At 30.1% G+C, this 15,751-nt stretch overlaps 5 protein-coding genes across 5 annotated transcripts; 2 read left to right on the top strand and 3 right to left on the bottom strand.

Moving 5' to 3' along the window:
• Positions 1–1,716: 1,716 nt before the first annotated feature.
• On the top strand, positions 1,717–3,256 carry LOC128954820 (TIP41-like protein). Its single transcript, XM_054300419.1, has 4 exons — positions 1,717–2,113; positions 2,211–2,667; positions 2,762–2,857; positions 2,993–3,256. Exons 1-4 carry the CDS (start codon positions 1,839–1,841, stop codon positions 3,173–3,175), a joined length of 1,011 nt encoding a protein of 336 aa, XP_054156394.1. The 5' UTR covers positions 1,717–1,838; the 3' UTR covers positions 3,176–3,256.
• An 854-nt stretch (positions 3,257–4,110) lies between these two features.
• Positions 4,111–5,020, top strand: LOC128954689 (ubiquitin-conjugating enzyme E2 J2-like). Its single transcript, XM_054300287.1, has 2 exons — positions 4,111–4,840; positions 5,007–5,020. Exons 1-2 carry the CDS (start codon positions 4,327–4,329, stop codon positions 5,018–5,020), a joined length of 528 nt encoding a protein of 175 aa, XP_054156262.1. The 5' UTR covers positions 4,111–4,326.
• A 202-nt stretch (positions 5,021–5,222) lies between these two features.
• Positions 5,223–6,799, bottom strand: LOC128954688 (sodium/hydrogen exchanger 9B2-like). The gene is made up of 2 exons (XM_054300286.1): positions 6,033–6,799; positions 5,223–5,959 (listed from the first exon to the last, which is right to left on the bottom strand). Exons 1-2 carry the CDS (start codon positions 6,797–6,799, stop codon positions 5,254–5,256), a joined length of 1,473 nt encoding a protein of 490 aa, XP_054156261.1. The 3' UTR covers positions 5,223–5,253.
• A 494-nt stretch (positions 6,800–7,293) lies between these two features.
• LOC128954813 (sodium/hydrogen exchanger 9B2-like) lies at positions 7,294–8,917 on the bottom strand. Its single transcript, XM_054300412.1, has 2 exons — positions 8,147–8,917; positions 7,294–8,082 (listed from the first exon to the last, which is right to left on the bottom strand). The coding sequence occupies exons 1-2, from the start codon at positions 8,911–8,913 to the stop codon at positions 7,371–7,373; spliced, it is 1,479 nt and encodes a 492-aa protein (XP_054156387.1). The 5' UTR covers positions 8,914–8,917; the 3' UTR covers positions 7,294–7,370.
• A 3,022-nt stretch (positions 8,918–11,939) lies between these two features.
• On the bottom strand, positions 11,940–12,563 carry LOC128954827 (ubiquitin-conjugating enzyme E2 J2-like). The gene has a single exon (XM_054300427.1). It carries the CDS (start codon positions 12,536–12,538, stop codon positions 12,029–12,031), a length of 510 nt encoding a protein of 169 aa, XP_054156402.1. The 5' UTR covers positions 12,539–12,563; the 3' UTR covers positions 11,940–12,028.
• Between the last annotated feature and the right edge of the window lie 3,188 nt (positions 12,564–15,751).

The following is a 15,751-nucleotide window of genomic DNA, read 5'->3' as shown; positions in this document are numbered from 1 at the left end:
ATATACTAAATTATTATTATAATACTGTATTATTATATAGAGAGTAGTGCAAATGTAATTTAATATTAATATTTAATCACTAAATCATAAAATTAAAAAAAAAATAATAATAATGCTTACTAGTCGGTAAATTTGTTTAAAAAAAATAAATAAATGATACTGTATCAATTTTTTTTATTATTTATTTAATTTTTGTTGTTGTTGTTGGGGTTATCTAATTAGATACAGTTTTAACAGTTTGCACATGTATCCGTTTAAATAWAAATAATTTTATTATTATTGTAATAATTATGTAATAATAATAATAATAATAACGGTTTTTGATTATAAATATTATTATTATTATTATTTATATATATATTTTTTATSTAATATTTATACTTTTTATCAACTTATTTATAACATTTTATATTTATAAGATAATATAAAATAGTTATAATTTTTGAAGTACAATAAAATGTGAAATAATAAATAAATAAATTTATTTTAAATACATTTAAATTAATAATTATATTGTTTATAATTCATAATTATTTGTTTACTAAGTTTAGTAATATAATAAAAAAAGTTTATTATATTTTTTACATAAAATAAACTAAAAATTATTAAATAAATAAAAATTATAATAACACACATTTTATGATAAGTTTACTAATATTAAAATTTAGTTAATTTATATATACTTTTACTTAAAATAAAATACTATTTGATTTCTTTAATTAAAAAATACTATATTTAATACAATTAAATAAATATTTTTAAATTAGTACTTAATTTTTTTGTGGTGTAAAATTAGTTACAATATTTATAATCACAATATAAAAGATACTTGATAATTTTATATCTATATAACTAATAGATTTTGTAAATTGACTTTTATAAAAACAAAATTTTTTATATAATCTAAATATTATCTAATTAACAAACAAAAATATTTATTTTTGATTGTAATAGTTATATAATTATACACTATTATTATTATTATTATCATGTTAAATGCAAATTAATATAATATTATATAATATTTTAAGTAATTATTATAAATTTTTAGCTTGCATATATCATATAGTAGTTTTATTTAAAATATAACTTATAGTTTTTTTTAGATTAATTTTAGTTAGATTTTATTTAGTTAATTGAACAAATATTTAAAAACCAAAAATAATTAAAATTATTTAACTAAAAATCATTAAGCAAGAAAACATTAACATTTAGTACAATAAATATATTATAAGATAAAAAATAAACTAAAAAAATCATAAAATTAAAATTATTAAATTGTTACCCCACTCAATTAAGTTTGTAATAAATAATAATAATAATAATAATAAAGTTATCAAGATAATATTATTTTTAAATTAAATAATTTCAACAACAAATTTATTAAAAAGTTTGCTATTTTTAAATAAGTTTTTAGTTTATTGTTGTTTTCCTTACAATACACTACTACTACTGTATTACTATTATACACTGTAACTACTGTATAATAACTACATGAACACTATGTATTAATAAACAGTGTTTACTGTACTTATAGCTACACATTTGTATACTATTACTTGAAAATTGTAAATAAATTGTTTATTGTCTACTTTATACTGTAGTACAAGTTTAGTTAATAGTAGGAAAAAAGGCCCAAATATTACTGTATAATTGTACTCAACAAATTAGTACCTTTTAATATTATAATAACTAATATAAAAATATTACATAAAACTTAATGTCCATTCAATTAACTATAACTAAGAAAATCCAATGATTTTTATTATTAATAATAAAACAATTAAAATATTTTTCGGGTAAACGATTGGATCAGCTGTTATTAGCGGACAAAAGACATGTCGGCCACCATCGAGAGCTCCGATATCAATAACATACACGAAGATCGCTACCAATATACCAGCGATTGGCTAATCTCGACAAAGAGATCCCATATCTTGCAATCAAAGTGTGTCTCGCCGTTCATCTGCGACAAGACTAAGACCGCTATCGCCAACACCGCCGCTGACACCGTCACCGATAGCTTGACCAATGCCGGCGATGATGGCCATCAACAGCAGCCGCCGCCGCCGCCTTCTCAGATGGATTTGGATCGGCTGTGTATGACCTGCCGGTACGTAGAGCTGTCGTCGAGAGACACACCGATATCAACGGTGATCTCCACTTTAACTGATCCGTTCATTCAATTATTTTTTATTTTCTTTCAACAGCTACGAACAGATACTCGAATTGCCGCACATGCCCGACATGACCTACGCCAACAATTGGCTAACACTTGTCCACAGTAGCGGCTTTCGGCTAGAGTTCAACTGTTTGGACGCACTGAGACTGGTCTCTCGGCAGCTGCCGGCCCATCTGAAAGTCGATGCCGCCGCCGAATGGATGAAGGCTCGGGCTGACAGCGAGTTTACAAAAGTTACGAAAAAAGTCTTCGACTGGACGTTTACTACCGACTATAAGGGCACGATTACAACATCATCGGTAGTGCCAACAACCGATGGCCACGAAGACGGTGGTAGTGTAGTAGTAGTGGAGGTGGTGGACACTGACGAACGGATCGACATTGAAAAACTCAAATCAAAAGACGAGATACTATTCTACGATGAAGTGGATCTGTTTGAGGACGAACTGGCCGATCACGGTGTGGCCAAATTGTCGGTCAAAATTGTATGTTATTGTTGGCCAATCGGGTTTTGACCAGTATATCGGGTTTTTTTGTATTAATAATTTCATTTTTTTGTATTTATCTATTTATTTGCAGAGAGTTATGAAACAATCGTTTTTCATATTAATGCGCTATTTTCTCCGTATCGACAATGTATTGGTCCGCATGAATGACACCCGACTCTACCATGAGGTCAGTCTAGTCTCAGTTTTTTAAAAAAAAGATATTCATACCTATTCTCCCGTTCCCACTAAAAAAATGTCAATCTATTATTGTTTTATTTGTATTGTAAATAACGGGGGTTTGTTTGGTGTGTTTGTTGTTTAGGTGGGAACCGACTATATCCTACGGGAGTACACCCACCGGGATGCCTATGTCCGCGATCTGGACATATCGACTGCCGTACTCATAGATCCCGTACAGCTTAGCCAACATTTGCCAGCCATTGATATCCAATGTCACAAGTTATACATTAAACAACAACAACATCAACAACAAACAAAAATTTAAGTTTCAATATTGTGTTTGTCTTTTTAGTTTTTATTATTATAATCATTAATAAATTGTATATATATTTTTTAATTGAAGATATTAAAAAAAAATTTAAAGATACATTTGATATATATCTATAGTACTCTAGCACATATACTAAATAAATGTAACTGTCTATTGGTAGGGTAGGGTAGGAGGGGAACGGTATGATAATACTGTATAATATAGTAGGATATCATAGTGTACTGTAAAGCGAAAGTTGTTTTTTAAAGTTACCCATAAGTTATATATGTTTTGTTAGTGTTGTTATATTTTAGGTCTAAAAATTTTTTTTTCAAGAAAACTTTCTACTAAATTATAGTGTATTGAAAATTACATCACTATTTAATATTTACTATCAATCAAATACAGTATAATACAGTACTGTAATGTACCGGTATATACATATATGTATATCCTTTAATAATGTAAACTGTATGCGTATTATATACCTGTTTCTGTATGTACCCGTACTGTACTGTACTTTACACATGAATTAAAAATATATATATATAAAAATAACAAAATTTTATAAACAAGTTTTTAAATACAGATAAAAATTTTGTTGTTTTATTTTGTTTTCCTATTTACAGTACATATATATATTTCTCTACCTATTTATTTATAATACCCTTCAACAACAAAAAATATATATATAAAAATAACAAAATTTTATAAACAAGTTTTTAAATACAGATATTTTGTTGTTTTATTTTGTTTTCCTATTAAATATATATATATATTTCAGTATTTATTTATAATACCCTTCAACAACAAAAATTATATACAGGTATTAGTTGTATTAAATACAGTACTACACTATACACACTGTGTGTWATAATCTTTTATTAATTATAAATATAAACACTCCTCTGAAATAAAAACATGTGATATACTTATGTTAATATAAAATCTGTAAGTATAGCCTAAAACTATACAGTTTTCAACAAAAAAAWTGTGACTATTTTTTATGTTGTTGGTTAGTTAGTTAGTTACTTGGACACACAGTTAGTGATTWTTTTTTTTTTTGTTGGTTGGTTGGCATACTAAGTGGTTTGGTTGTCCACCTAAACCATACAYACACACACACACACACACATCCATACAGAMAAACACATACATACACAGCAATGGCCAGTCAGGCGTCGACCATATCAACCAAACGACTTGGCGAAGATTACGTAAAACTACTACAGGATCCCATACCCTATGTGACAGCCCATCCGTTGGAAAGCAATATATTGGAGTGGCATTACGTACTGAGAGGACCTCCGGATAGTCCCTATACGGGCGGTATATATCACGGAAAAGTTAATTTTCCACCGGATTTCCCATTCAAACCGCCAGCCTTGCGTATGCTGACACCGAATGGCCGATTCAGGCCGCAGGCCAGCATTTGTATGTCGATGAGCGAATATCATCCGAAAACCTGGTCACCCCTGTGGACAGTCGGTGCCGTACTGAACGGTTTGCTTAGTTTTATGTTGGACACCGACTATGGTGTTGGTGTTGTCCAGTCAAGCGATCAAATGAAACAAGAATTAGCCGCTCAGTCGTGGGATTTCAATCTGAAAGACAAGACATTTTGTAAACTGTTTCCCGATTTGGTCGAAGAGGCCAATCAACGGAAAAATTCATTATATAGTTTGCAAACAAAATAAGAAAATTATTTTTTAAAAAACTATATAATTATTTAAATATTAAATATCTTCAATGAATATATACAGTATATATTGTATATCAATATATAAGACTTATTTTTTCAAATTAAATATCAATTGTAATCACATTTATTTTCACATTACATAAGTTACCATAACTTAATTTTTAATTGACTTAATTAATTAAATAAATATATTTATTTTTAAAAAGTTATAATTATTGTATTTGATATAACTTATTGATTAGTTTTTTTTGTTATGATAATAATTATTGATTATTATAGTTTAAACATATTTTTTTTATTAAAGCAATTGCAGATATTTATACTAATAATACTGTAATAATTAGCGAAAGTTAATCAATAGTTGTACCGATTTTTTGTTTGTTTGTAGGATTTATTGTGCTATTAAATCGATCGTTTGGTCAGAAACGGCTGCGCCTCCGCCGGCGTCAACAACAACAACATTTCCTCTATCATGAATATGAATACTTTCGACAACCGCTGAGGGAACGGCTACTTTCAGACACCGGGAGCCCATAAAAGATATCCAAATGGCACCTAACGGTGCCGTAATCAATATGGACAGTACGGATACAGTCAATACAAACGTACCAAACTCTATGAGTTGGGGATCATTGCCTCGTTGTCGGGCCAAATCCAGTGCCACTGAACCGATAGCTGCCTGAACAGTAGCTTTCGGTATCCATGCAATGGATACATAGATTTTTTCTTTCAGATTAAGATTGGCACCAATGATGACAAACATCGACGATACGGTACGCAATACCAGTGCAATGATCAGTGCCAATACTGCCAATCCGATGGCATTGGAATGTAGGTCGGCTATCTTGACCTGATAGCCGATCAGTGCAAACAGTAATGGTTCAAACAGTGACCAGGATATTTTTAGTGTGGCCAGCACTGGGCGATCGCGGCCAGTATCGCGCCATTTCAATGCCGCCACAAATGCCAGTGTAATGCAGGCAATAGTACCGAAACTTTCGAGACCAAGCGATTGGCTGACAAACATGGCCGCCACACCCGACATCACTAATAGAGTGATACGTTCAAGTTTTGACTCGTCCTTATTGGGGATATACCTAAAAAAACAACAAAACAATTATTATTTAATTATCGTATATTTCACAGTATATAATATAAAGTACGATATACCACAACAAAACGCCGATCGCCGCCGCTATCAAAGCTCCGGCCACTGCCTCGACCGGTCCCTTGAGTACAGTCCAGACAAGCGACTCGTTGCTGGTAAACACCTGTCCCAAACATATACTAAACCCGGTGATGGCCAATATATCATCAATACTGGCAGCTGCTATGACCAGTGTAGGTATACCTTTGTCGACGCCAAGCTGGCGTTTCTGTAGATTCAACATACCGGGCACTACAATGGCCGGCGACGCTGCAGCCAATACAAAACCCAACAGAAACCCCCATTTAATCGGGAATTGGATCAACCAGTAGGTAGCAAATGTAATGGCCACTACTTCGACCATCATCGGTACGAATGCCATCCTCAGGGCTACAAAACTTAACTTACGAATCACTTTCGGATCCAATTCAAGACCAGCTTCGAGTAGTACCGATACCAGTGATGCCGACCGAAGTACCGAACATAACTGATTGTCCAATTCAACCGACAATAGGTTGCCGTAGAGAAAACCAATGATTAAAGAACCAAATAGTGGCGGACAGGCCACTAGTTTACATAGTTTACCACAAATACACGACAGTGTAAACAATAGGATCAGATGATAGAGATGACCGTTTGGCGGTAGTGCCGGCTGGCCATAGATTGACCAAACAATTGACCAGAATATCAGTACTAACAATAGTTGGCACAAATATTGTTGACATTTGTCGTAGATTTTCGGTAAATCTATTTTTGAACATTTAATTAATTGTTGAATTATTGCTGTCATTTAATTAATTAATTATCTATTTGTTTGTAATAAAATTTTGTGATTATGTTTTATATGTCTAAAATCATTATAACTGATATCAGTCTATATAGACTAGATATTCAGTTATGATGATTATGCAAATTGCATATAATTTATTTTTAAAAATAACTGATTAGTAAAATAAATATTAAAAACCAGTTAATAATGTTAGAAAGCATTATCAGAAAAAAAACTTTGACAGCATATAAAATAATTTATGTTAGCAAATTAATTGTCATTTATATAAAAAAATAATAAACAAATCATTTATATAAAATTTAATGTTTATTTTAAGCATGAAATATTAAAAATACAAAATTAATATTTATAATAAGGTTATAATAAATGTTTTACCAGTATTTGATATAACTTATAGATTAATTTTTAATTTTGTTTTGATAATAATTATTGATTATTAACTTAGTATTGATTATTATAGTTAAACATATTTAAAAAAAAAARCAATTACCGGTACAGATATTTATACTAATAATAATAATCAGCTAAAGTTAATCAATAGTTATACAGATTTTTTGTTTGTTTGTAGGATTTATTGGGTTTTTAAATCAACCGTTTGGTCAGAAACAGTTGCGCCGCCGCCGACGGCAGCGGAAACAACAACAACATCTCCTCTATCATGAATCTCAATACTTTCGACAACCGCTGAGGGAACGGCTACTTTCAGACACCGAGAGCCCATAAAAGATATCCAAATGGCACCTAACGGTGCCGTAATCAATATGGACAGTACGGATACAGTCAATACAAACGTACCAAACTCTATGAGTTGGGGATCATTGCCTCGTTGTCGGGCCAAATCCAGTGCCACTGAACCGATAGCTGCCTGAACAGTAGCTTTCGGTGTCCATGCAATGGATACATAGATTTTTTCTTTCAGATTAAGATTGGCACCAATGATGACCAACATCGACGATACGGTACGCAATACCAGTGCAATGATCAGTGCCAATACTGCCAATCCGATGGCATTGGACTGTAGGTCGGCTATCTTGACCTGATAGCCGATCAGTGCAAACAGCAATGGTTCAAACACTGACCACGATACTTTTAATGTGGCCAGCACTGGGCGATCGCGGCCAGTATCGCGCCATTTCAATGCCGCCACAAATGCCAGTGTAATGCAGGCAATAGTACCGAAACTTTCGAGACCAAGCGATTGGCTGACAAACATGGCCGCCACACCCGACATTATCAATAGGATAATACGTTCAAGTTTTGACTCGTCCTTATTGGGGATATACCTAAAAAACCATTATTATTTAATTATCGTATATTTTACAGTATATAATATAAAGTACGATATACCACAACAAAACGCCGATCGCCGACGCTATCAAAGCTCCGGCCACTGCCTCGACCGGTCCCTTGAGTACAGTCCAGGCCAGCGACTCATTACTGGTAAACACCTGTCCCAAACATATACTAAACCCGGTGATGGCCAATATATCGTCAATACTGGCCGCTGCTATCACTAGTGTAGGTATACCTTTGTCGACGCCCAGCTGGCGTTTCTGTAGATTCAACATACCGGGCACTACAATGGCCGGCGACGCGGCAGCCAATACAAAACCCAACAGAAACCCCCATTTAATCGGGAATTGGATCAACCAGTAGGTAGCAAATGTAATGGCCACTACTTCGACCATCATCGGTACGAATGCCATCCTCAGGGCTACAAAACTTAACTTACGAATCACTTTCGGATCCAATTCAAGACCAGCTTCAAGTAGAACCGATACCAGTGATGCCGACCGAAGTACCGAACATAACTGATTGTCCAATTCAACCGACAATAGGTTGCCATAGAGAAACCCGACGATTAAAGAACCAAATAGTGGCGGACAGGCCACTAGTTTACATAGTTTGCCACAAATGCACGACAGTGTAAACAATAGGATCAGATGATAGAGATGACCGTTTGGCGGTAGTGCCGGCTGGCCATAGATTGACCAAACAATTGACCAGAATATCAGTACTAACAATAGTTGACACAAATATCGTTGACATTTGTCGTAGATTTTCGGTAAATCTATTTTTGAACATTTAATTAATTGTTGAATTATTGCTGTCATTTAATTAATTAATTAATTATCTATTTGTTTGTAATATACTTTTTATGATATAAATTACAATTTTAAAAAAATCTATACTTTGTTTTAAAATCATATACTGTAGATAATGTCTAAAAGTATAATATTAGAAAGTGAAAAATAATTTAGTTTTTAGTAAAATTTTTTTATTAATATATATAGCATATCTGTATAAATATTTTATAACTTTTATAATAATGGTATCATTACTTTTTTTTAGTTTTATTAAATTATTTATATATATTTCCGTCTATTATTTATATAGTACTGTAGTATATTGTTAATGATAATRATAAAAGTTTTATTATACATTTTCAAATTATTATATTATTAAAATTGTATTAATTAAAAATAAGCAATTTTGCCGCAAAGTTATAAATTTAGTATTATTATTATTATTATTTATCAATATATAATATCTATTTTCTAAGTGTTAGTTAAATAATACTTTAATTAAATGAAATTATTATTTTTTTTATAAAAATCATACAGATTTTTATTTTTATTTTAATGAATGAATAAATAAAAATTTTTATAATATCTAATTTATTTGATAACTTATCATTTATATTAGTAATTATAATATCATAAATGTACTTTGAAATAGACAGAATCTTATACATGTATTTTATTGATATAACTGTTATTAATTAAATGATAAATTAAATTAAAAAATAATACCATAAAATATATTTATTATATTGTAAAAAAAATTTAGTTACTAATGTTATGAATGAATTTTTCTAAAATTTATAATAACTTTTATATAGTAGTTATAAAAAATAACTATACTTTAGTATTATTATTATTATTATTATTATTAAACATATACTAATAGGAAACTTACTACTATTAGGATAACTGTGTCGGTTATGTGATAAATAACTGGTAGTAGTCGTCGATAAAGTGGCCGCCGATGATAAAGCCGCCGACATATGGCCACCGTTGACACATAACTATCACCATTACCACCACCACYACCACCACCACCACCAAGAAGTGGYCGATTTTCTTCATTGTTTTTGTTGTTTTTAAAAGACATAGTTTTTACAATTAACTAATTAAAAAAATTTTTTTAGTCAATTGCTTTAACACTTGACAGATATCATAACTTAATTATTATTATTATTATTTTTTTGATAACAATTTTATCAAATAGATGACCGATAAGACACTAAAAATCTTAGACCTATTAATATATATATATATATATATATATATATATATATATATATATATATATATATATATACAATTAATTGATGAATGAAAATAATAATAATAATTGTGTAAAAATTTTAATACATGTGATACATGTAATGTATGAGTGAAAAATCAATGAATGGATTTTTTGTTTTTTTTTAAATAACTTTTAATATATTTATATACAATAATATTTGTTTGTGTTTTTGTATATTATTAGATATTATTAATCAATTAGTGTAATCAAATGGACAAATGTTAGTATGGTATATAAAAATAAACTATTAATTAATGTTATTAATAGTAAAACAAAATAGTTTATACATAAAAAAATATATAATTTTTTTATATATGATAAAATTTCAGACACTATACTACTGTATTATAAAAAAAATATTTATTTACTTATATTGATATTGTAATCTTGTATTAATTACTATCAATTTTTTAACTTAATTTTAYTGTATATAAAAATTCTAGTAAGTTATGTCTCAATAGTATGTATACAATGTTAAAACTTATACATTAAAAAAATTAAAATTTTTTAATTATATAAAATATAATATTGTTATATTAAATTAATTTTTTTAAAAAAAACTCAATTTTATTATAAAATTAAAAGTTTCTCAACAAAAAATAAAACAGACAGACAGTCAACAGTGAGACTTAGACAGTGACAGTCAGCTCTACAGGCGCTTCATATCCATCAGTGAGAGATATATCCAGAGCTGTTGAATCTACCGGTGCTTATATCTAAGGGTTGTACAGATTTAGACAACAACAACACTACCAGTAACAACAGTGACAGTTAGAATAGACTGTTAAAGCTAACTGTTCCGCCAAAACACCTGACACACTAACAGAGAGAGAGAGAGAGAGACATACAAAGAGTTTTGRTCTAAAAAATTAGGAGTTAGCTATCAATTCAATGAATAAGATCATAGAGAAGCTGTCGTCCACGGATGAGATCATTGGCCAGCGATCGCAGATATTTGCCGGCATCGGTACAGCCGAAGGCAGTATTATGATTGTCTTCAATAGTCGACGAGTGATACGCAAGTCGATTATCAGCCGCGACCGCAACACACAGATTCAGACACCGGCCGCACACATACAGGCACTCGATAGAGGACCTACTGGTGTACATAATATCTATGTTGGCGATGACAACACCACCAACAATAATACAGACGCCGAAGTCTATCTGTCCTATTGTCATCAGTCGGTGTGTACACTATCTGGTGGTACCTGTGCTACACTGTTGGGTCGTACCTATATTGTCAACGACGACATTGACAACGATCACGAGTCGGGCGACGACGAAACACTGGAGTACGAGCTCAGGGCTGGTCAACACGTGCGCATACTTAGCGGTAAAGTTAGGATACGGATCAGTGCCACTGGTCATCGTATTTATATTGATTGTAAGGATAAGGACAATACAGACACAACGGTCACACCAACGGTCAGGTATGAAATAGTCTAATAATGTCAATGAATATATACAGTACTTATATATATATATATACAGTAATAATAACATATTAATAATAAAAATGTTTTGGACATTTAATTTGTTTTTTCAAATGATATTTCAATTTCAATTGATCCCAAATTTTCTAGCCGGCAGTTATCACATGTATATAATATACAGTATAGTAAAATAAAAAATATAAAAAATTAAGATTTTATTTTTGTTTTCAATGAATACAATGAAAACAGATATCAATCTCAATAGTTTCAAAGTAAAACAGTTTTGTAAAAAATAAATAATTGAAAAAATAAGTATAGATATAGAGTTTGGTTAGAGTTTTGTTTGTATTGTTTGACTATTTCATTGGATAACTACTACTACTTTTACTATCTATTACTACCACCACTACTACTACTACTACTAATTAGTCTTCTTTTGTTTGGCCTCTTTGGCCAAATCGGGAAACAGTTCACAGAATGTCTTGTTTTTCAGATTGAAATTCCACGACTGGGCGGCCAATTGGCGGCGCTCTTCGTCCGTATTGTGGACACAACCGGTAGCCCTTTCGTTGCCGACCATAAAACTAAGCAACCCGTTGAGTACGGCACCGCCAGTCCACAAGGGTGACCACGTTTCGGGATGAAACTCACTCATCGACAAACACAGACTGGTATTGATAGCGAAACGGCCGTTCGGTGTCAGCATACGTATGGCCGGCGGTTTGTAGGGAAACTCTTTGGGAAACGCCAGAGTTCCGTGATATATACCGCCCGAGTAGGGACTATCGGGCGGTCCTTTCAGTACGTAATGCCATTCAAGTATATTGCTTTCGAGCGGTACGGCCGTCACGAATGGTATGGGATCCTGGAGTAGCTCTTTGTAGTCTTTTTGTAGACGTTTGATAGCAATTTTCGGCACTTGACTCGACATTTCCGSTCACTYGACACACACACACWCACACWCACTCAGATACCGGGGGTATTGACACTACTAAAGGKCTGTCCCTAACAAATTCAAAACTCTGGTTCAAGTGGTGTCAAATTTTGAACTGTCTGTCCCAACAAACAAATAAGTTGTTTTGCAATACCGGTAACAATAGTTTTTTTAAATTGTTTTTTTTCAAAAAAAGAAAAATATTTATTCAATTTTAATTTTTTTCAATTTCATTGTTAAAACATGAGATAATATTTTATATTAATTGATTGATTGTTTTAATACAAACAAATTTTTGTTTATTACTAACTCATAAATTAATTAAATATATTTTTAGTGTACATTACAAAAATCAATAACAATTTGCTTATTATTAAATTAGCAAATATTTCAATATTTTATTAGTAATATAAATAACAGATACAAAATAAAGTCATATATTTAGCACATACTAGTAAATAGTATTGTGATTATAGTTTCAACAATTTCGGCAAACAATTTGTAATTTTAAAAAAATAATGTTTGTTTGAAATAATTTTGAAATAATTATAATAAAATTAATTTTTTTTGTCTAGTTTAAAATAATTAAAATTAAGTAGATTGATGTTTTTTTTAAAAAAAACTATTTTATTAATTAAATAGAATTATGTTTTTTACAATTATTTAATTATATCTGTATTTAATGTTATAAAAAATCACTATAATTGGATATTACTAGTGTATAATAAATATATTGTATGTTTGTATATATTATATTAAGTATATTGAAATAATATATATGTATAAAATAAACACACGGTATATGTATGATAACTATATAATTATATAATAAATGTTTATTATTACTTATATAAATTGTAAGTCAATTTTTATAGTAATGATATTACTGTATATTGAATAAAATATAAAGTTATTTTATAAATAAAGTTTATATATGTATTTGTAGGCAATACTTAATGGTAATAATTTTTGATGAATCAAACTTATTTTATTTTGTTATATTGATGTTTAAAATAATTATTTTACCCAGTTAAAATTTATAAACAAAATCTAATTTAAACTTTAATAATAAATAAGAACAAAAAATAAATTTAAGTAATTAATTAAATAATACACATATTTTTAGTAAAGTATCAAAAGTTTTATTTAAACTTTATTTTATTAATTAAATACAAATATTAGAAATTATATTCGTAAGTAAACTGTACTTGAAATTGTTTTAAAAATTATTTAGTAATCAATATTTTTTTTAATAAACTTATATATTGCCAAAATTATAGTTCAAAATACTACTATAAAAATATAATATTAAAATTAAATATTAAATATATAATTTTTATTAGAATAATGTAAAACTAATAAAAGTTTTAAGTAAAAGTTTTTTAGTGTAATAAAAATACAATAGTTTAGCAATAATTTTATAAATATTTATATTTAGTATATTTAATAATGTATATAAGTATATTTTATTTTCAAATAATAACAATTAAATTATTTATTAATGATTAACTATTAGAAAAATTATTGTATTGAAAAATAATAATAATAGTAATTTTCTTTAAAAATAAACAAATAATATTTATTATTTACTATTTCACGGATAACTACTTGTAATACTACCCGAAATGGTTAAAAAAAATTGTTTCACGATTTATACGCGCGTTTAGAAAACATGCATTATATGGGTATTATACTGTATTTTTAAAAATGTGTGCGAGACTGTACAATTTTTTATTATTATTATTATAAAACCATTACTTTATATCTATGATTTTAGGTGTGAGGTTAGGTGGGTTGGGTGGGTTGGGAGGTGTAGTAGACACACAAACACACACACATTAATACCAATATAATTGTATTATTGAATTTTATAATTCATCAAAAATATACACCACTACTACTGTATTAGATTACTTTACAATACATGTATATATATATTGTATTACAAGTTGTAATTTACAACAATATTAATATACAGCAATCAATTAATAATTATTATACATTTATAGATTAATTATATTGATATTCAAATTCAAATTGATATTCAAATCATTTCAATAACACACACAATAAAAAACATTTAAAAACTATTAAAACAAACTTATTTGTCACCATTTTTTTTTAAATAACTGTCACTTCAATCAAATCACATCATATTTTTTAACAAACCCCTGGTTTTGTTGTTGTTTTATTTACCGGACAGTTATTTATCGACCAAAAACCCGGCCCTCCCTCACCCTCACCACCAAAAAAAAAAAACAGGACAGGTATGTCATCGGCGTCGTCGTCGTCATCACKAATGTCATACAATTACTGTACATCGTCTACGATGATGACACTGATTGTATGGTTATTGTTGATTATGATGTCCATCATTAACACCGGAGGTAGTGGTGGTGGTGGCGGTATCAAAGTGGTCAGCGCCCAAACAGACGACAGTGATGACAGCGGCAGCAGTGATGGCAGCAATTACAGGACCTATCGTCTAATATTGTTGATAGCGATAGTATTTGTAGCCTTGTTTGACGTGATCTGTCTGATTGTAATGATATACCTGTGCACTGCACGCGTTGGCAAACATGACGGCACCGACGGATCAACTGGAATGACCAGTACCGGTGGTAGCAGTACACGAACCGGCGGCGGCGGCGGCTCACGGCTCAGCAAACGATCGGCCAAACAAAAATCATCGGCTAACGAATCACCGCAGAAGCCGGGAGTTAAATCAACAGTTAAGAGTCCGCCAAAAACATCAACAGCTACAGGTAGTAGTGTGTCGCCCACCACCACCACCACCAAAAAGGCCAGTCCGTCGGCCAATAGGTAAATAGGATGCGGGAGTTGGGGGGGGGGGGGGTAACGGCACACACACACGACTATCCAGACCAATGTATGTATTGTGTGTGYGTGTGTGTTTGGACCCAACTGTCCAACAAATTTGTCAATTTTTTTTGTTGGTGTCACTCTCTCTCTCTCTCTCTTATCTCTTACTATATCTTATATAGGAATATAAAGAAAAACAATGTCTTTAAATTGTCTTTTTTTATATAATAATAAAAATAAAACTTAAATAACTTTCATATTATTATTATTATTATTATTATTATTATTATTAATTATTAATACCGTATTATTTATATTAAATATATTAATAAATTAATTCGAGAGTATTTATTATACATTTAAAAAAAATCATAAATTATTTTATGA

The sequence above is a fragment of the Oppia nitens genome, unplaced genomic scaffold, assembly GCF_028296485.1.
Source record: "Oppia nitens isolate AA-2021 unplaced genomic scaffold, nextdenovo-longstitch-racon4-pilon3 scaffold29_pilon_pilon_pilon, whole genome shotgun sequence".
Taxonomy (NCBI): domain Eukaryota; kingdom Metazoa; phylum Arthropoda; class Arachnida; order Sarcoptiformes; family Oppiidae; genus Oppia; species Oppia nitens.
Note: the sequence above shows the minus strand (reverse complement) of the source record. Positions and strands in the feature narration are given on the sequence as shown.

What these genes read in the sequence shown, in the direction of transcription:
- LOC128954820 (XM_054300419.1), top strand. Translation starts at nt 1,839, where the DNA reads ATGTCGGCCACCATCGAGAGCTCCGATATCAATAACATACACGAAGAT. An exon ending in CGGCTGTGTATGACCTGCCG is followed by an intron (nt 2,114 to 2,210) that starts GTACGTAGAGCT and finishes TTCTTTCAACAG; the next exon opens with CTACGAACAGATACTCGAAT. An exon ending in ACACCCGACTCTACCATGAG is followed by an intron (nt 2,858 to 2,992) that starts GTCAGTCTAGTC and finishes TTTGTTGTTTAG; the next exon opens with GTGGGAACCGACTATATCCT.
- LOC128954688 (XM_054300286.1), bottom strand. Translation starts at nt 6,799, where the DNA reads ATGACAGCAATAATTCAACAATTAATTAAATGTTCAAAAATAGATTTA. An exon ending in GCGATCGGCGTTTTGTTGTG is followed by an intron (nt 5,960 to 6,032) that starts GTATATCGTACT and finishes TTGTTTTTTTAG; the next exon opens with GTATATCCCCAATAAGGACG.
- LOC128954689 (XM_054300287.1), top strand. Translation starts at nt 4,327, where the DNA reads ATGGCCAGTCAGGCGTCGACCATATCAACCAAACGACTTGGCGAAGAT.
- LOC128954813 (XM_054300412.1), bottom strand. Translation starts at nt 8,913, where the DNA reads ATGACAGCAATAATTCAACAATTAATTAAATGTTCAAAAATAGATTTA. An exon ending in GCGATCGGCGTTTTGTTGTG is followed by an intron (nt 8,083 to 8,146) that starts GTATATCGTACT and finishes ATGGTTTTTTAG; the next exon opens with GTATATCCCCAATAAGGACG.
- LOC128954827 (XM_054300427.1), bottom strand. Translation starts at nt 12,538, where the DNA reads ATGTCGAGTCAAGTGCCGAAAATTGCTATCAAACGTCTACAAAAAGAC.